At 31.1% G+C, this 22,010-nt stretch overlaps 1 protein-coding gene across 1 annotated transcript in view; it reads right to left on the bottom strand.

Moving 5' to 3' along the window:
• LOC130895716 (muscle-specific protein 300 kDa-like) overlaps positions 1 to 22,010 on the bottom strand; it is a 66,020-nt gene that overhangs the window by 25,519 nt on the left and 18,491 nt on the right. Inside the window, exon 4 of the mRNA XM_057803210.1 lies at positions 4,777 to 5,079. Within this exon, the coding sequence (XP_057659193.1) occupies positions 4,777 to 5,079 (303 nt within the window). The remainder of the gene's footprint in view (positions 1 to 4,776; positions 5,080 to 22,010) is intronic.

The raw sequence follows: 22,010 nt of genomic DNA, 5'->3' as shown, positions 1-22,010 counted from the left end.
GTTTTACAGCAAAAATAGTTCTTACAAAAATTGTAGATCATCCGATTCTCAAAAAAAATGACTCAACACTTTTTCTCTTCATTATTGTCATTTCCGTGATATAGCGGTTCAAAGATTTTATGTTGTTGTCATACGTCTTTTTGGGCAGTAGAAACATTTTTTGCGCTTCTTTTCCTGTTGTTGTACGAGTATTTTTTGAATCATTTTGAATATTCAAAATTGGAGTAACTTCTTAGTGGATATTTCACATAAAAGTTCTCCTCATCCTTTAAAGTATTAGTAGAATAAATCACAAAGGAGTTGATGCTGGCCATATCATACCATATAGCACACACAGGGGCAATCTTCTAATTTTTATGCTGCAGCTCTTGTTGATACACAATTAATCTAATGTATCGACACCACCTTGAGTTTCATTGTAATTCTGAACAATCGCAGGTTTCCTGTTCTTCTGAAATTTCACCTCCCTGATGCTTTCTAGACACGTACGAAAGTAATACCTTTTCCTAATCATAACATAATGTATTTGCATTTCGCTTGTAGCCAGCAGTTCTGGTGGTATTTCCTTTTTACTGAGCGTTCCAATTATTGTTAATTTATATGGATCTTTGAGTAGCTCATCAGCCTTTCAAGTCCAAATTACAATTATTTTGTCATCATTTTCAATACTCTATTTGTATTTCAATAAAGTGCTTTTGAATTCAATAAGATCTAAAATAGGCTTACCGGAAAAACCACGGTAAAAAAAAGCGCCAAGTACCTCATAGGTGGCGTGGAAACGTGTGCATATTACGAATATTTACACCTCACCCTAACAGGGTCGGATTATGTATGGTCTCAACACCTTTGGCGTTGTCAGTTCATTTCGATCCATGGAACAGTTATAAAGAACGATAGTGTCTATTCCCGTTGAGAAAAAAAAATGATTATTTGAATTGTTTACTTAAAGTTAGAAAAGCGTGGCCAAGAATCCCTGATATTACAGTTTGAAAAATTGTGGATAATTCGACAGCTCCTAAAAAAACACGAACGGCAATGGTGTACCAAACTGCATTGATTTTTTTCAAGAAGAATCAATTCTTCGCAATCTCTATAGATTATATGTGGAACAAAAAGTACCAACTTTCTCGGAGACTGTTCCAAGAAAATGATGCTGAGATCAATTGTTCCACTATAACAAATTTCAATTTAGAAGATCATTGAAATCTTCTGCATCATCTAACTTATCTGTCGAACGATTTCAATCAGTCCCCAGAATATTCTCAGTGTATTCTAAAAGAATAAAAAACTTACATCTGATCAAATACTGAAACATGCGATTATTCGTTAAAATAGTTCATCACATGGTTACGAAATTTACCTTATTCGAAATGATTAAAGGACTAAAACAAACTTGATTCATTTGACCAATTATATCTCAAATAATAAGAAAACAAGTGAACAGTTGTTGGAGAAAATATATGAACAAAACGAAAAATCCAAAACAAAAAGAAATGGAAAAACTTGAATAAACAGATCCGATCCATTAGATTATTTAAGTTTTCTGAAAAAAAAACACAATATGTACGAGATCAAAGATATATTTTCGTGACATCGTGAAATGTAGAAAAAAGTTATTATTAGAATTACAGCTATAATCACGTGACAGTAAAAATTCTATATGTCACATTTTCAGTCAACAAAGTTTTTTTTGTGTTTAAAAAACTAGTCTAAAACAGAACTTGACGATTGTTGCGTGATGGTAGCTCATATAAAACTATGAAAATAAAAAGATAAAAAAACTAATTAGCTTACACCCTTTCCTATTATTACTAAATTTCAATAATTTCTCTAATCATTTAATATAATATTTTTCATCTGCTCCTATTAATTTATATATTTATATATTATTTTTACTTCTTAAATAATTTTAGATGTTTTGTCTTGATTTTAGGTGTTTTTTGATATAAAAGTAATTCAAAATTACAAATTAAAATATTTCGATAAATATCGAATGGCTTTATTGTTTTAATATTATCCATTGAGATCGATACATTTTTGCATTTTGAACCAATTATCAAAGCATTTTAATCATTTCGAATGAGGTACCAGCAAAACATGTGATTTGAATGCATCCACTACTTCTTAAGGTGTAGAAAAACGTTGACCTCGTAATTTATTTTTGATCTGCGGGAATAAGAAGAAATCATTGGGTGCCATTGGATTGTACAATAGATCACCCATCAATTCGATATTTTGACTGTTCCAAAACATTTTTGTTTGAACTGATGTGTAAAAGCTCGCATTGAAGTGGTGGAGAATAATTCGTCTACTGCGATTGTTTTCCCTGATTTTTTCTGGCAAACAAATGTTTGTTATTCCAAATAAAGAGGCAACCATTTGTTACGAATATGTTTCGTATGTGAATAATTTTGTTAGATTTTGCTAATCTTTAAAGATCCATACAGTCGATTATTGTTTAGTTTCTGGTATCCAATCTTTCTGACAGCCAAATCTTCATGAAACCTTTAATGGATATAGGTGAAATGCCCAAGTATGCCTCAATTTCAAGGCTCAATTTTAAGGTATGTTACATAACGATCTTGCAATATCAGTTGACGCACAGCCTCGATGTTTTCTGGCACAACCGACGATTTTGAACTACCTTTAAGAAATAAATCCTATAAAAAACGGTGACTCGAGATGGTGCTTCATCATAAAAGTCGAAGCGACTTGATCGGCATAGTGCTGTTGGTTTAATCCACGCCAGAAGTCATAAAAAATCATCGCACGATGATGATGACCAAGATGAATATTTCAATTATCTTTGAACTCAAATAGCATCGTATGACGTCACGTTCTGCGTACGTCCACCATTAAAAATGTCAAACTTTATCATGGCAATGTCAAATTCGACATATTCACACCCGCTAACCAGATCTTCGTCTATTTCATAAGCCCCCAGGTATTCCGAAGTTTCTTATACTTTGCGAGAATGTGAATAGGTTTCGTCCTCTACATCCTCCACGCCGTTCTTACTAATTACCTCCATGCATTTTCACAAATTATTTTATCTACTATAATTATCCACATATTTTGAAATTTCGAATTGATAACCCACATAAACTATTTGTAATGGATTATCTATTTAGTGTCGTTTTAAAGTTGCAGCAGCTAGAAGAAAGAGTTGTTCGGAGCGCTGTGTTGGCAGTTGGGGTCCGGGCCCATTGTATACCGTCGACTTTATACCTGTCCCTCCTTTCATACATATATACATTTATACAAGTTTAGACAAGTTTCTACAGGCTTAAACAGAAATTTCTATAGTTTATTAAATATTTTACCAAAGTTCGCCGATTGAGGGTAAGTTGAGATTTTCATAGTTTTAAAATGGACTTGAAACTTTAAACATGTTTTTCAAACTCTCCTCCATCGTATCTCAAAAACGGCTTGACCGAATGACTTGAAGTTTATAGGGCACACTCAATACATGTAAACGCATGGAATAAACTATTATTAATCGAAAATTTCTAAAATTTTGATTTTTTTATAGCAAAAAACAAAAAAAAACGCAAAATTCGCAACATTTATTTCAAATGTCTACCAAAAATCCAATTTTTTGTATATTTGATAATAGTCCATTTCATGCATTTAGGCTTACAGATTAGAACGCCGTTTTTTTTTGTTTCAGATCAGCCAATCAGCCGGAATCGTGTAACTCAAGTTCTACACAATATTTTTAGCTTAAAATGTATATTTATACTGTCGAAATATATGTTAATATCTATCTACTGGTCGTAGAAAAAAATCCTAAAAAATCCCTAAAAAACAGGCCGCCACAAGGGATGACCCCCTTATGGTCCACATAATTGGCCAACCGAACGTACAATTCGCTCTACCATGCATAATTTATAGACCCAATTTTCATTATTGGATAAAAATCTACTAAATTTGACATATTTAATGTAGGTATCTTTCTATGGAAATATATAAAATTCAACTATTGTAAGAACTGGAACCGACAGCTCTTCCTACTTGTTTCCGTTTTAGTTGTTGTGCTCTTGAAGCTTACAGAAGATCCACTGATTTCGACAAAAGTTTTGTTTACTAATGAGGCCAATTATTGTCTTCACGAGATCCTCAATTTGGTGTGATGAACAACCCAAAGAAGTTCAAGAGCTGCCATTAAATTAAGACTAAACAACAGAGAGCAGCCGAAATGTTTCTGCGATTGGTGACTGTGATTATTTGGTGCCAGAAATTGAAGCTCGTGGTCTCGATGAAATTTAATTCCAACAGATTAGCAGTAATTGCCATACAGTTCGTGAGATCATGGCGTTACTGCGACAGCAATTCGGAGAACAGCTCATTACACGCTTTGGACCAGTGAATTGGTAGGGTAGATCATGTGATATCCATCTCACTTCTTGTCATTTTCCTTTAGGGAGCTCGGTTAGGTTCAAACGGAAGCATTGGATGCCAATATTACACAACTTATTGGCCGAATACCACTCGAAATACTAACACATGTCATTGAACATTGTAACTTTACAATAGACCTTGTTAACCGTGATCACGAACAACATTTGAAAAACATTTTATTGAAATAATTGTTCTTTTGGATGATGATAAAGATTATATAATAAAATTGTTATTATCAATTTTTTTATTTATTCAAAACATATACCTCTAAATGAATCATCCATTACAACTTTAGATGTATCTGTTATATCTTTCGTCCTTTTCCGTGTTTGAAGAACTTGACATTAATTTTAATATACTATGTATACCACTTACCTTAACTTTTTCAATAGCCTCTTCGGGCTCAAAATTTTCAATAGACTCCATTGGATTCTCAATCCATTCTTTCACTAAATCTGAAGCTTCCTTATACTGTTTCCATAGATCTGCAGCATGATGGTACTTGGTACAAAGTTCTTTCAAGTTTGTACACGTCGTTTCATAAGCTGTCACGGCTTCTTTAACTGCCGCCTCGATTTTCGCCGAGACCTCCGGTGAGCAGCTATCTGATAATGGTTTAGCGGAATTTTTGAGTTCTGATACTAGGTTTTCCCGGGAAATTAGATCTCCTGATACATTCTAGGAAAAAAATCAATGTTTTATTATAGATAAAGTGATTAGAAATTGTACCTACTGGAATGTTCAATCAAGGCTTACAGACAGAATTAAGTTAAAATTAATAAACAAAAATATTATTTCAATAGTATTGAAGTAAAAGTTTTATTACCAATACATACTCTCATTTTACATACAATGTTTTGCAAGGTCAAAATATATATCGTAGCTACTACTAACCATTGAGAGCTCTTTCGTGTGTCCTCCCAAAAAGAGAAGTAAAGAACAAATTCGAAAGTGCGCATGCAATCGAACCTAAACTGATTAGGAATTTCACACAAATTACACTATCTGAGGCGCGTTTTTAAAGCCTAGTTATTATTAAGGTAAAAACGCGTCAGACAGTATAATTTGTGAGTGTCGGGGTGAGGGTAGTAGATATAAACACAGTGCTAAATATGGATGTCACCAATGGTTCCAGAAATTCCAACTTAACAGATGAAATAAAATATTCAAACATAGCTCTGATAGAGAAACTTGAACTTATCAAAACTTATTTGATTATCTCTCCCCAAATCATGTGAATGCAAGTATTTATTGTGAATCCATGGCTACATTGTCATATGATGGAATATAAAGAAGTAATCGAGAAAACAACTATTTCAGCTGATCTTTAGTCATATTTGACTGGATTTGTAACAACAATAACTAGATTTGTTTGATTCGAGTTGCTTCCCGCGGTCAAATTTTAATCCGGGTTACTTTAAGAATTGTATATGAATTGCATCTCGAAGGTCTGGTTAACTATTTTCTTACCTGGAACTTAAATACATACATAAATACATATTATCAACTTATTAATTGTAACACCTCCTCTCATCTTGGGATAAGATATTTTATGACCTAATCTAACCTTAGACTGTAAATAAGAAAACGGGCAGCCTGGACGCAACTAATATAGACTTCTACAGGCCCGGTTGACCGCGGGACGCAACTCGTCTGAAGCAACTGATATAGCTACCAGCACAAGAAGTATGTTGAAAGTTATGACAGTTTATAGTATTTGTGGTATAAAAATTAATGGCAGTTCGTATTGTTGCAACTGATTCAATAATAAACATTTTTATGACTTTTTTTATTAGCTTCACTTCAATTAAGTGTATTGTAATATGTTAAAGCTCAGCAAGGTCAAAAGAGAAATATGAATACTTCACAAAAAGTGTTGAATCAGATGAAAATGTAAGACTCTAAAAAAGAAATTTTATTATAACTTTCCTATAATCAATTTTTCTCATTCCTATATTCCTATTCCTATTTCAATTCCTATATTGATAATTTATTTTCAAATTTGAGAAAATCATAAGAATCATTATTATTATTTGATTAGTTGGTTCACCCCCTATTTTGAATTCTATATATATAGAAAATTATATTTTGATTGGTATAAATAGAACGCAACTGGTATCTTACGACTGCACAAAAAATAATTAACAGCAGGCCTCTGAATACTTGTCACATTCTTTTTGTATAAAAAAAGTTGATATTGAATTAACGGCATGGACCACTTCAGCTTAAAGATATCTAATTGCATTTCAGATTTGATTGATTTATACCAAATTGGAATAAAAACTTGTATAATGAAAAATTTAAAAACTCCGCTTAATAAGAAAATAAAAAATATCTCTGATAGTCTCGTTATGAAGTACTTGTTGAACTCTATTTTTTATATGATAAACTGTTAACACTGACAAGAAAAGAATGAATGAACTTAAGAACAAAAATCATTAAATTGAAAACAAAATATAGTCCAATTCTCTAGAATTGATAAATTTTATAAACTGTCGTTTTACATTGTTGAACTTGATTAAGTATTTTGCTCTCGTTTTCTAGTCTTGAATTCCTCTCTCTCAGGTCTTCCATCACCTTTGCGTACCATATTTTCCTTGGTCTTCCTTCTTTTCTTATTCCTCCTTGTTCTATGTCCATCATTTTTTTTGTTGCTCTAAAATCTAGCATTCTTTGTATGTGACCCAGCCACTCCATTCTTTTGGATCTTATTATTTTGCTTAGTTCTGCTTCTCCAAATAGATTCCTCATTTCATCATCTGTTCTCTTCGGCTATAAATCTCCCTCCTTTTTACCGCGTATTTTTCTTTCCCATATATCTATTAATATGTTCTACTTTCAATAGTTTATTATAATAATATACGAGAATATACAATGTGAAGTTTAAGAATTGAACATCTTGATTATTTCGGAATGGTTTACAAGATTTTTAGTAATTATAGTTTGAAAGGGTTCTATAATTTGGCCAATAATATGGTAGTAAATACATTGTTAGACAGATCATCTGTGTTTTTCAAATAGATCCTGGCGTTTCTATTTGGTTTGCACTTTCCAGCAAAATTATACAATTATTTGTTGGTTGTTTGTCGTTTCCCTCCATCATTCAACCATTAAAAGCATCACCCTCAATTAGTTGCCTCTATGGACTTACGAATGCTCTTATTCCAAGATCTTATTAGCATTTTTCGCGTTCCTCTATTAGGAAGACATTTTTATTCTTGCCCAAACCATTTAACGCAATCTACTTCCATTTTAGCTCTATTATCGTAATCGTCACCTGCTTCATACTCTTGCACTATTAAGTCATCTATCTATGTAACCAATTACCTTCGATGATCAAAGCCTTATATCCATAGCTTCCAATAATGATGTACTTTTCTTTCTTTGGTTCTCTGAAATATCCCTGTTGCACGATGCGGAATTGAGATATTCATTTTCTATTTTTCCCTTTTGAACTCGAAGCTCAATTTCTTATTGACATAAGCTGTTCTCGTTCATTGTTGCTTCCAAGTATTTACGGATTTCAATGAACAACTTAAAATTCGGTTTTACTGAAGCTTGTCTTTAGTACCCAGTTGGAGTATGTTTTATACAGCTTGTTAGCATGAAATGTCAGTCATATCAATCTTGTGCCATTTTCACTTAGATGCCTGTAATGCTCAGTGCAAACACCTCTCTTTAAGCATTTGGTTGTTACAATTGATGGCCAAAGTTCGTTTTCTGGCAAGGAATCTTGATAAAACTTTTGATAAAGTTTACGAGATCTTTCTTTATAACAATGATGTTGAAAGCTCTTCGTAATTCATTTCTAAGATTATTATAAGCTCTTTCAAGGTACATGACTTCAAGTAAACTTCCCGATTAACTGGAATAAGTAGATTATCGATAGATGTAAATGTAAACTTGAATATCCATTATTTTAGTAAAGATAGATACGATATGGGAGTACCTTCGCTAATTTGGTTGTTTCGTTTGTTTTTACTGATGAATAAGATGAAGTACACGTTCCCACAACATGTCTTCGCTGAATTCAAGTAATCCTGTCGGTGTACTGCTTGGACCAAGAGATCTCTGATTATTCTTTGAGATCAATGTTTTTTAACTTATTATAACTGATAATTGTTGTTATTTCATGACTAATTTCATTATTAGTATCAAGCACGCTAAATTTGAGAAGTGATTTATAATATACTTTCCACATGTTGAGGTTTATTCATTTATTAAAACAATTTTCATGATATTCTTCTTTGGGAATAGTAAGCGAGCTGTTCTGCAAACAAATGCAAGTCAATTCCATCTCTATATCAATATTGTAGGCTTAGCTGTGCACCTTTAGAATGTTTAAGGTGCTTGAATCGTTGAACAGGTGTGAACCTCAGTATGTTGTCCATTATCTTCGACATTCATCGTCAGATAGCAGTAAATGGCTCTTAAGTAATGAGTATCTAATAGCAAAGGTCGAAAATATGTTAAGGAGTTCAAATATGGGTATGCGAATGTATATTGATTCAATCAATAGAAGATTTGATCCATGCAATTGAAAAAAAAATTGTGAGAATAGAAGATCAGCGAAAACCAATCTCATATTTGAATTCAAAACTCTAACTTGGCGATCCGTGCTTTAGTGACATTGGAGAAGTAAAAGCGATGGTGAGCTCTTAGCTGTCTCAGCAGACGGGAGACTTCAGTTCTAAGATATGACAAGTACAATGATTAACCAGGAAACTATGCAGATATATGAGTAGCGGTTTGTAAAATCCAAAAATAACGATTTATTGAACAATATATTTTTTAACGGACCTCATTACATTCATTACATGCTTGATTCTTCTGTGTGATTAGATATTTGATCCAATCTGTTAAGCCTAAAAGTAGGTGTTTCAATTCTTGTTATAAGACTTGGAATGCTGCTTCCTCTATAACCTTCCTGGTATTTTTATATTCTTGTTCTAAATCTTCGTAAATTGTTCAACGCAGTCTTGAGACGAATACTAGATTATTAACGTTGTTCTAGCCATAGTTATAAATTAATAAACCATATTTTTGTACATATTTAATATTGCATAGAAATTAACATTAAGGATTGCATACTTACTAAATTATCATTGTGAATTATGTATGACTAGAATTATTTACTGTTGTGCATGATGATTATTCTTATCAATTAGAAAATGTCATTAACCTCAGTAATGTTCCATTTAAAACATTTTAGAAAATTTCTATATGAAATAGTTGGCGTCGAACAGGAAAATTTAATTCATGTACAACTTTAATGTTTAATAAAACTAAAAAAGTAAAATTAGTCGTGGAAATCGTTTATATGAAAACTACAGTTTGTTTGTAATATGTAAACAAATAAAATACAGTGGTTTTATAAATATAACAAAAGATTTTTAAGGAAAATCAGATATTTAACATTTAACAGAGAAAGAAAAAAATTTTAGATAAGAAAAGTTTGTACACTCACAGTGTACAAACTGACACCAAAAGAGTTCTTGCCCTTTCTCTCTCTCTTTCTTGGTATGCAGCAGGACATTTTGGGTGTACATAGGGCTTTTTACCGAAGATTAATCATTAAAAAAAGTTTCAGTAAAACTGGATCGCGTGTCTTGGGGGTTGATGCAAATGGTCACAACAAAGGCACTTGAAGTTCTATTAGATCTTAGTCTTGAGATTTGAAGTTACTAACAGAAAATAGCGGACTTTGAGTCTGTAATACTGATGACTTCAATATGAATGGCTTAGCCTAAATAGGCTTCTGCGAAAGATATCTCAAAATAAGCAGATTTTTCTACTCAGAGCTGCTATAAAGCCATAACGGTCAAACTGGTATGCTCTATATTTGTAACGGAAGGTCTACTTATGAGAAGTCTGCTCGGAAAACAGTCTCTAGGGAAATGGGTGAAAACACAGGACATGAGAATATAAGCATAATCAAGATTAATGAAAATGAATACAACTAGCATATAAATTATGTAATATAGGAGGAAAATAGTTGAAAAACTAAAAATAGAAAGAATAAAATGGTCTGGGCACTTATGAAGAGCAGTAGACATGTCAATGCGTCAGTCGGATCCAGGAGGTAGAAGATGGAGACCCAGATAAAAGTGCTTAAAAAAGTTAACGAATGTCTAAGTAAAATGATAGCAAGGAAAAAAAGATCAACAACAGGACCGCATGAGGAATAATTAGTGATGAACTAGAACAGAGCATATCAAGCTCTGTTCTTAATAAATAATATATAGTGTTAGTTTGTACTCCACCCACTCCAATAATTTTCAGACTTAAATTCGTGACTAACTTTTCATATACGAGAACATACGAAGCTCGTTCATGCCTGTCTAACTGGATTTTGAATTGGGAACATAAATGTCGATATTAAACTTTGTAATTATGGCATCTAGAATGTATTGATACAACTTATCAACCTAGTTCGGACAATTTTTAGCGAGTGTTAGGCAAGGCTTTGACGTGGTGGTTAATTCTTAATTACTCAATTGACTGTCAAAAATGTATCATCACTTTTCTGCGTCAATTCGAGCTTTGCATACCTTTGTATTACTTCACCAAGCTTCGACCACGATCATGATATTTTCTGTATTATTAATATATTAAAAAGATTCCCGAGTACTACATTCTATAGAAGTTCAAGATCAGTATCCATACATTATTGCGTTTCAAGAAATTATTGCAGCTACAGTTAATTGAAAATCGTTTATTTATATATCTAGCTTTTTAAAAATATTTACAAATCGTTTGATAGTGAATACCCAGTGGTATTTTAACAATTTACCTCGATAAATTGTAAAATGTAATCTGTCGCAAATCTTTTTAATTCTTACGAACGTGTCTCCGCTCTAGAGCCGATCCTGCCTAGATGTATTGAAATTCTAAAATTCGGAAAAGGCGCGCGCGGTGTCTTTGACTTACTTTTTATGAAACGCGGAATCAGTTTGATCTTTGTTTTTTATAACCGTTTTTATAGCAAGCGGTTTATCTACATTGATTCTTTTGGATAATTTCTAGGAAGGACCATTTATTTATTTGTTTTTTTTTCTTTACGTTTCAGAAGTTTTGAAAATTCTATTTGTTTATAATAAATAATCGTAGCGAACAGAACGAATTAACGAAGTAATCGAAGGATTTAAATAAATTATTAAAGTTAATTGATAATGATTAGTGAATCATTATAAGTTAGTTTAGTGTAGTGTATAGTATTTAAATAAATTAAGAACGTAAGTGGCAGTGTTTATCTATTAACCCCACGAATAGAAATCGTACAAATAAATAAGAAAAACATATTACTACACTATTTACAACACCTTCACCGTAAGCAGCATAAATTTCTCTGCATATTTGTATTTTCTGTGTTACTGGTAATTGGAAGTTAACTAAATCAAATTCTGCTTACTAATGTATTATATTATATAAATTAAAATTAAAAACTCAATGGATGATCTAAGTCGAAATGTCCCCTTAAACGTCCATTTCGCGAACCGTAATATGTATTGTTGCGTATAGCTCTTTCAAATCTTAGAGGAACTGAAACGATATAATCGAAATCCGGTTTAACTGCTACTTATCACAAAGATTATTTTTAATTATTGAATTGTTAACGGTTGCAGATAACTAAATATACGATATTGTGAAATACCACAATTGTAGAGTGTGGGACTCATATTTTAAGGAGATTTAGAGATTTAGAGATAGCCCAATCAATTTAGGAAGTTTACCCTTTAAAAATATGTACCTAATAGTTGTAGTGATCTCGAAGAAAATAGTCAGTTAAAATTATTAAACAATTATTGAGTTATTACAAAATACAAAATTTATAAAACCTTCTAGACGTCCCCCAGAAACTCTAAAAATATTTTTCCTCGTAGTTTTTTGAATCCTTTCAAAACAACAAACTCAAAACTTTTTCATACTAACCATTTCCTACAATCTTTTGATTTTAAATAATTCAAAAATTTCGATTCAGATCTGTGTTGTCGAAATTTGCCTCATTTCACAATCTAATTTACTTCCTAATTTCTCATCTAAACAAAAATGATGCAGAAAAAAACAATTTCAAGTGTTGATTGAACATTATTTTTTGCGATTAACAACAATTCAAGAAAACAAGAAAAAGTTAATATTATCCTTCGTCAAATGGAATAATTTGTGATTTGAAAAATGTGATAGATTGTGATCAATGATAGGGATAACAGTCAACAATAGCCGGAGCTGAAAGCTAACTCCAGATTTTCGTTGGGCCTTGTAAACTAGTTCTGAACTGAACGGGAGTTTTTGAATCCATATTGTTATAAATTTAAATACTTTTTTCAGAGTAAAGAAACTTTTTCATCTAGAAGTCACTTTTCTACCCTTGTATTATAGAAATCGAAAACATGTTCCATTAACATTAAGCAGTATTTAAACTGCCAACAAAAATAAACACAATTAAACAAATATAAGCAATTTTAATACTTTTCAGAGAAATAATAAACAGATTGAATATAGAATTGAGAACAAATCAGTAGAAACCATAAACATATTTCGCCAAAAAGCAAGAAAGATATATAAAGGGTTCTTAAATTATCTGTTTAAATGAGATTTGTACAAACAACTATTCAATTTCAACTGCCTTTTCATTTAATAAATATCGATCAATAAACGGCTAGTCTTATCAAAAATAAATATTTTTTTTGCGGAATATCATTTTATAAACTGTTCTTTAAATGTTTTCTAATTCGTCAGAAGTAGAGAATTCTTCGAGAGTGACTGGGTTTTGAGGCACGGCTCTTCCATTAGGTCAAATTGAAGTATTGTCCTCCGTCTATCATTAAGACCTTAACAGTTTGCAGATGATGTATATAGTAATTTCTTCTTCTATTGCACAGAACGACTCTACTGATATTATATCTGTGATAAAGGCCGCTGGACATGATGCAAGAAATTGCATGGAATTCCTTGCAAGATCAAAATATTACATAGACGAATATTGCACGTTGCTTGATATTAAGGCCGCTTGACATTAAGCAATACAATGTGCAAGAAGTTACATGGAATTTCGAGCAAGATCAAAATATTACATAGACGAATATTGCACGTTGTTTGACTTTATTTAAGTCTCTTACTATTCCATTCCAAAAGTAGAAGTAAACAATTTTCTAACCTCAAACGCTATTTAATAATTTAAGGAGAGTTTAATAAAGAAAATAGCAAAGCTAAGTAAAGTAAAGAAAAAAAAACTGGTCTGGCAATAATTATATCTGCTGCCGCCTTACTTTTGGAGACTAATGGACAGTGTTGCTAGAGACTAGAAAACATGGAAAAATTTGTTGAGAATGGATGAAGAAACATTAGAAAAAAATTCTAAGAAAAATAAAATGTAATATCATCAGTTTAGAAACTCATTTTTTTCTAAAATTGCAACTTAACGCGAGATCTATAGATACATAATTGAAGTCTTGCCTTTTCATTTTCACATAGCTTAAAATATTCCCAGTGAACAAGGGATTCCCATTGCAGATTCTGGTCCTGTCAGCGGTTAGCTTAGCGGCAATTTCATTATTCTTAATGATTCAAAGCTAGACAGTACCAAAGAAAGATGTATGGGGAAAATTCCACAACAGAAAGACCAATGAAACGCCGATAAGAATTATTTAAAATATGAGATAAAAGTGAAACTATGTAATAAGCAAGAACAGAAAATCGGAAATATATCTAATGTAACGAAGTATAAGCCCCATCCTATTTATTAATATTAATGGATGAAGTAATAGAAGAGTGAAGAATGGAAAATTGTTATATTTCATAAATGTTTGTATGCAGCTTCACACCCGACTATGACTTAAGTGTATTTTTTCTCTCAATATGTCAGTTAAATATATTAAATTCACCCTTTCCATTGTCAAGAAATATATTGATGACTCGGTATTATTTAACAGAATGATTCTGGTCATAGTCAAATAGTCAATGAATTAATCTCCTATCCAAATTAAAATATTGGGTAATAAGTCTGCAATTACATACAACTTTTTTGAATATTTTTCAGTTTGTTTCTTTTTCGTAGTCAAAAGAAATTTTATTAAATTTAGTGGAAATGAAAGATTTCTGAGAGAAATTAATTCTAAATATATGATATATAAAAGCTTCAAAATTACATATTTTTGAAAAATATAGAAATTATAGTGATTATTTCAATTATTGTTGCTTAAGTGAGCCTTTTTAATGAAAGTAGAATATTAGAAATAGAAGTAAGAATACATCAATTTTAAGTAATTGTTTTAAAATCAAAACTGCGTCGCGAGATTGCGGATTTACTCCCTTTGTACACAATGAAACAAGTGAAAAAAAGAATTTAATGATACTCGTTAATACGAGAGATGTTTTTTTTTGAATTCATTGGCGATAATTTTCTTTGAAGAGGGTATTGAAAAGCTTGTCGACATATAACAAATGTCTCAATCTTTTGGTAATAAAATTATTGTTGTATATGAATTTGTCTTTTATTTATAGACTATCGGAGGTTGAAAAAAAAATAAAGAGAAATAAGATGTTTTCTGATCTGGTGTTTAATGTAAAATCTTTCAATGTTTCAATGATTCAAAATTATTCAAATTATTGCAAATATCATACAAGATACTTTTGACTTCGTTTACTATTATAAAATAGAATCAGCAATTGAATGTTAATGAGAAAATTAACAGTTTAAGACAAGTCTCTACTTAAATTAGTTCAAAAATAATTATTTTAATACAATTATAGTCATGTTATGGTGATTACATTTTTATCAAGAAATGAATAATTTATGTTAAAATTAACAATTACATCAGACACCATGCTAAATAAGATATGTTTAGCTAATAAAGAAATATTTAACTGTTGATAAGAGTGTATTAATCATTTTAATGATGTTAGGTACACATAGTTGCTTGAAAATGAGTTTTTTTCTCAATTTCGTACGATTCGGATTTATGTATTACGAAAATACATCTTCAATGTACAGAATTCTGTGTAAGGATAAACAAATTCCGTGATTATGAGGAGAACCATAAAACAACGAGACTAAAATTTTCAAAAAAGAATAACGCCTAACTTCAGCACCAATCGCTGTTGCTACGAAATGTGTTACAAATGAAGTGACTCTCGCCACTGTAAACAAATCAGTTCAGCCGTAACTTTAACTTAAAGTTATAATTTATTGATATAAATGTCTCTGCAAATGTTCATCGCGTTCACGCGTTCTTCAGTAGTTTGGGTGTTTGTAATATTGAAAGAATCGATAATTGGATTTGAAAAGTATGTGGACCTCAAAAAATTATTAGTTGAAATACTTTTAATGTCATAGAAAACGACCAAAACTTATCGGTAAGGAAAATAATACGATTTTCCACATATGATCCTGAAACGAAGCATCGATGCCTGAAGCTCATCTTCCATAATATCAAAAAAAGAATGTTGGATGTAATAAATTTTTTATATTATTTTGATTGGATAAGGTAAAACTATGAATCAACGTTACGAACTTCACCTATTTGTGAAAAACGACCCGAATTGTATCCGAATCCCATAAAAATAATTCTCTTGCTTATTTCGTATTGTTCATCAAGAGGTAATGTTAGATCATTCGGATATTTCGCCGTTTAATTTTTATCTGTTTCCTGAGGTAAAATCTAATTGAAAAAAACAAGATTTTAATCCGTTGAAGCTGCACGCGGCCTGGAGAAGCTGACTTCCAGCGCTATTTCAAAAAATGAGAGGTTTCGCATGGAGAAAGATACAACAAACAACAGCAAACTGTTGACAAAAGTTAACCTGCGGATCTTGAGCCGGTCAATATACGCGGGTTAGTATAGCACCACTATATTGCAGTCGAATTTACACGTGAAAAAAATGTAACATACATTAAACATCCACTCTATTCACCTGATGTGGCCCAATGGGTTTCATGGCTATTCTTCAATCAGAAGAACCATTTACGTGGTCGACGTTTCGCGGCGAAGGATAAGACAGATGAAGTAAATCATAAATTTTTTAAGAGGATTGAATTTCAAGTTTTCAAGTTATGGAAGCATCGGTTGCAAAGTGAATTGATGTAGATTGTGAATACTTTCTATATAAATAAAATGATTGTCCTAGAAAACTTGTTTTCTGGTATTTAAAAACATATAGTCATATCAGGAAGTAAATGTTTGTTGTGGTATTTTAGGAGATCGATTATTTAGTCTTTTTTATTCAAAGAATCATCAAACGCTGATTGTTTTATGAACTTATTGCTATATTATAATGAAATATACGTACGTACAAGGTGTCCATTTGAATTTTGAGGATGATAAAAAATATAGAAACTAAAGGTTAAATTGTAAAAAATTGAGCATTCGAAGGAACTATTATTAGAGGTGAATAGGTTTCAATTTTCGAGACGTGTGAAATGAAAAGTGGATATATTATCCGGTCAATTTAGACATTCGAAGTTACTTAAATTCTAATCAAGCTGAAAATCGGTAAAATTGTTTAAAATACATATAATTTGAGAGTTGCCCATCATTTCCGTGTGTGAAAAAAATTTTATTCAAGTCAAAGGTCAAAAAAATGAGTTTTTCGCAATTATCAGCAAAACAGTGGGTTTTACCATAAAAATACTTTAGACAAAAATTGTAGATCATAAAATTATCTGCAAAAAACGTCTCAATACTTTTTTTCCTACAAGCCGCTGTTTCGGAGATGATTCAAAAAGTTGTAAAAGTTGTCGTATTTAATGGTTTCACCAATATATTTTCTGCAGTAAACTTCTGTTGACTGGTGAGAACTGTCATAAGTTCGTTAAACAAATTATCAATTGACGAAGATGTCGCTAAAGTTCGACGATGTTGGTATTTCTTGTACAATCATTATAGCCATTAAATACGACAGTAAATTTGAAACATTATAACTTTTACAACTTTTTGAATCGTTATATCTCAGAAGCGGTGGCTCGTAGGAAAAAAAGTATTGATACATTTTTTGTAGATAATTTTATGATCTACAATTTTTGTTAAATGTATTTTCATGATAAAACTTACCGTTTTGCTGATAATCACGAAAAACTCATTTTTTTGATCTTTGACATTGAATAAAATTTTTCCATACACGGAAATGATGGGGAACATTCAAACTCTATGTTCGATTGTATTTTAAACAACCTTACTGATTTTCAGCTTGATGGGAATTTATATAATTTCACTCTTATTTTTTGGTCTAATTTGACCGGATTAAAAAGTAATGATCTGTGGTATTAACATAAAAATAACAATTTACTTGCATCCAAAAACTAAAAAATTAGCGTCAGTGATGTTATCACTACGAGCACGTATTATCTCTAATTATTAGTAGTAGACAAGGTCTAAGTTTTGAATGATTATCTTTGAAAATAAATCACGTCATGACTGCAAAACAATTCTTTGAAATAACGAGAAAAATTAAGTTTCTTCAACTAAAACGCGACATATTGTATAATATTTTATTATAGTAAAACATTTTTGTTTAAAATATACCTCGTTGTTCGACAAGTTTTGCGGTTCAATAAGAAAAACACGATTTTATAGTTTGAAATAGATTTTGTCATTAAATATCATTCAAACTTCAATGTACTTGTTCCAATCATGTTCTAATTTATGAATTCCATCCTTAGAAATACCCTTCCACAAATATTACCAACTCTTACTTCATTAGAAATATGTTCCACGATTGAATTTTTAGCAAATGAGAACAACTAGAAGTTTGAGAGTACAAAGAAGGGATTTTCCAAAAGTTCTCATTAAAACTCGCTGTTTTTTTGAGCTATGTTAGAGGGTACATAATGTTATAGTCTTCCTAGTATAAAAAAAGTATTTTCTCAAAAATTTTAACATCTCTTTGATTCAAAAGTTTATTATAATACTCTGTAGGTAATCATCTGGTAAAATCCATTTTGCATCGCAAAAAATGAACATCATTCGAATCCATAACTCATTTCGCAGTACTGGTTCCGTAAAATTCCTCAGCCTCATGTTTTGTTAAGGGATTATGGAGATATCCAAGTCAAATCTACAATTTATACGATACGAGTACTTTTCACTGCAGTAGTCCACTCTGATCGAAGATGAAGAATACTTAAACAATCGTTCGTTACAATTATTTTATTGAATAACTAACCCTATGGAATACTATATTTTTTTTACAAAAAACAAGTTAGGAAAATACGAGTATAAGTTAATCACCCTGTATACTAATCGTTTATTATCCCTGACACGTGTAAGGGAGAATATATGTAAATATAAAAACATTATACGCATATTTGTTAATATTTTGACGATTATTTTGTAAACAGTTATTGACTAAAATGAGCACTAAGCACCTATTTAATAAAAACAACAATAATATTTATAAATAAAAAAACGTGATTATCAAATTCAATTAATTTATACTAACTTAAATTATCAGGATCACAGAGTACTGCTGTTTATGTATTGGGAATGTAAAAAAAAACAGATATTTCAATGAATGGATAACATCGAAACACAACTATTAACTTTTCACTTAACTACTTTTTGTAATTAAAAATTTTTTGTAACATGAAGATTTTTATCGCGATTTTTATTGAAAATGCCCTGCGCACGAACCCACACTTGCCACAATGTTTCTTGATACTGAAACTGAATACCGAATGAGAGCTTTGATTTACCACGTTATCAGCAAATGTTCGGTTTCTCCCGAAATAGTCCAGTAATTATTCTAACCCAGAGATAATTAAAAATTCAGACAACAAAAGATATTGTTTCGGTTCAAGAACTGGTCATTAAATTTAATAGAATCATTGGTCGTTTATTATTATATCAATAGATGAATTGAAATAATATGATTATGAAGATTATGAGACAAAAATATATTCATATACGAGGCATGAAAACAAAATTTTTACAGCAACCATTACTTGAGTTATATTACAGCATCCTTCTGCCCAAGAGCATACCAGAGGCCAGAGTGTAGTCATTGAAACGTTATTACTCCGATTTTTTTTCTGGTAAATCTTTGTTATGGAAAATAGTTCGTATACCAGACGGCAAATTTGGATACTCGATCTTGTGCTTTCCTTTCTTAGAATAACCTCCAGTCTTTGTTAGACGAAAAAAGCAGTCGTCAAAATGGTTAGTAGGTTCCCGCCACACCATTGGAATTGCAAAAAGCAAGTTTTTTTTTCTTTCCATTCATCCACTCCACCAATGATTCGCTACAACACGTGTGGGGGGCCCACTACTTGTCTTGTCTCCAATTAAAGTACCAAAATATTTGAAATAGGCTTTTTTTACGTTTTCGGAAAATTGCCTAGCTTGAGATTTCACCATAAATTCTCCACAAATCTGCCAGAAGTTTTGCAGCCGCGGCGCGTTTGGCTTGACATTTTCGACCTTATTATCACTTTTTGCACTATTAATAGAGAACCATTAACTATGAAACTCAAAATAATACTAATTTTTAATATTATTTTTATGTTTATTATTCTGAATAATACAGGTATTTTTTGGGCCATTAAATTTACCGATGTTACCCGCCCCTTTATAAAATTACCTACCTAATGTAAACAGGGATAATTAAGTTATTGAAAAGTGGTACGTGTAAAGGCTTAATAAATATTTTCTCTATTATTGGACAGGTATTTCTATTTCAAAAATAAAGGTCTGGCCTGTTTAAAATCTTGTCGGCTAGTGGAATTGTTAATAAGATAAAGATAACTAAATTGATAACTAATTTCTACAGAGTTCTTTGTTTATATGTATTGTCCGAACAGTTATTTTAACCATCGACTGTATACATTTTTAAGAATTAATAGCTATCAACATGGAAAATTCTCTTTCTATAAATACTCTCCCATTGACGCGGAAAGCACTTTTAGCATTCTCTCAAAAAAGAATGTTTATTTTTGGTTCACTTTAAATTAATAGAGGGAAAGAAAATTTAGAGATGAAATTAATTGTGAGTACAGGATGTTCGTTTGTATTTTATTTTTAAGAATACAGAATTTAAAACATGTTCCAAGTAATTGAAATTTTTTTTAGCAGTAAGAGATGAGAGTGGTCTTATTTTTCCTCCAAATAATAAATCATCCTAATAATACGAGATATAGCTATTAAATATTGAGGTTGGAAGTGTTACAGAAAAAGTGCGCACAAAACTGATAGCTGTTACCTCCCCGTTTTTTAGTTTTTCGGAAAATTGTAAAAGTATATATAGAGCAACAAAAGTTACATGAAACTTGGAAAAACCGCGTTTGAAATTTAGTATAAATTTAAAATTTATATATATATATATATATATATATATATATATATATATATATATATATATATATATATCTAAATGTTCTGTTTTAAAATTATTTTTTCAATAATTATTGGGAGAAAGATAAAATTTATTTATATTTTATATATATATATATATATATATATATATATATATATATATATATATATATATATATTGTTAAAACGTCAAATTTTATCTTTCTCCCAATATTTATTGAAAAAATAATATATAAAATATATCTTTTCCAACTATATTATGAGCGTTTTTTATTAGAAACGTGGCAAGGTTGGTTAGTTAATCAATATTTCATATCAACATCAATTTGAATATTGAATTCTATGAGTTTCAAAATTTAGCTTTAATAATATCAAAAATCATCGGAAATCTTAATTAATTATTTCCCATAAGATGTATACCATGAAACACTAAAGTGGACAATCTTTGATACAAAATTTAAGAAAAAAAAGGACTTAGGGACCAATTTGCAAAAAAGGGACAGTTAGGGACCTAAAATAAAAAAGGGACATTAGGAAACTCACTAAAAGCCATGTGATAATGTCGTAAATAGATAAAAAATAGAAGAAACTAGGTTTGACGCTAAGATATGGGTAGCATTAGAACTAATTTTAATTATATTAGTATATTAAACCACAAGCGCAGAAAGTTAAATTTTCGGCTTCGCCTCGGACATCATGCCGGGCAGGATCGAGATTTTAACTTTCGGCCAGTGTAGTGTATACGATTTTTCTTCATAGCCGGTCGAAAGTACGTTTATAAATTTCATTTTTTATCCCATTAATAATTATTTATTAATGTCATAGCAATACAAGACATTGTGAGATGGGGAAGACAACGTAAGAGGCAGTAGTACGACCATGTAAGACGGATAGACGAGAACAGACTTCCGAGAATAGTCCTAGAAAACAACCCGCCCGGCTCAAGGCCTCCCGGGAGACCACCTAAAAGGTGGAAAGATAATTGGCAATTCACCTCTCAGGAAAAGAAGCAGAGGCAGCTTCAGAATTAACACATCGGCAGAATAAATAGATAGAATGAATAGTTACAAGTATAAATACGCATGAGAATTTTTTTCCTGTCGTTGTTATGGAGGACACGCGTGTACTTTCTACAGGGAGTAAATGTTGAACTTTCGTCCCTGCTACTAGGGACGAAAGAACGTACTTTCAGCCGAGGTATGAAGAAAAATCAGTTTCGCTCCAAGTAATTCAGTAAACTAATGATTCGAATTAAAATTTATTAATGCACAGATAACTGTTTGTGTATTTTTGGTATAGTTTTCA

This window comes from Diorhabda carinulata, chromosome 6, assembly GCF_026250575.1.
Source record: "Diorhabda carinulata isolate Delta chromosome 6, icDioCari1.1, whole genome shotgun sequence".
Taxonomy (NCBI): Eukaryota; Metazoa; Arthropoda; class Insecta; order Coleoptera; family Chrysomelidae; genus Diorhabda; species Diorhabda carinulata.
This window is presented reverse-complemented; position numbering and strand designations above follow the sequence as displayed.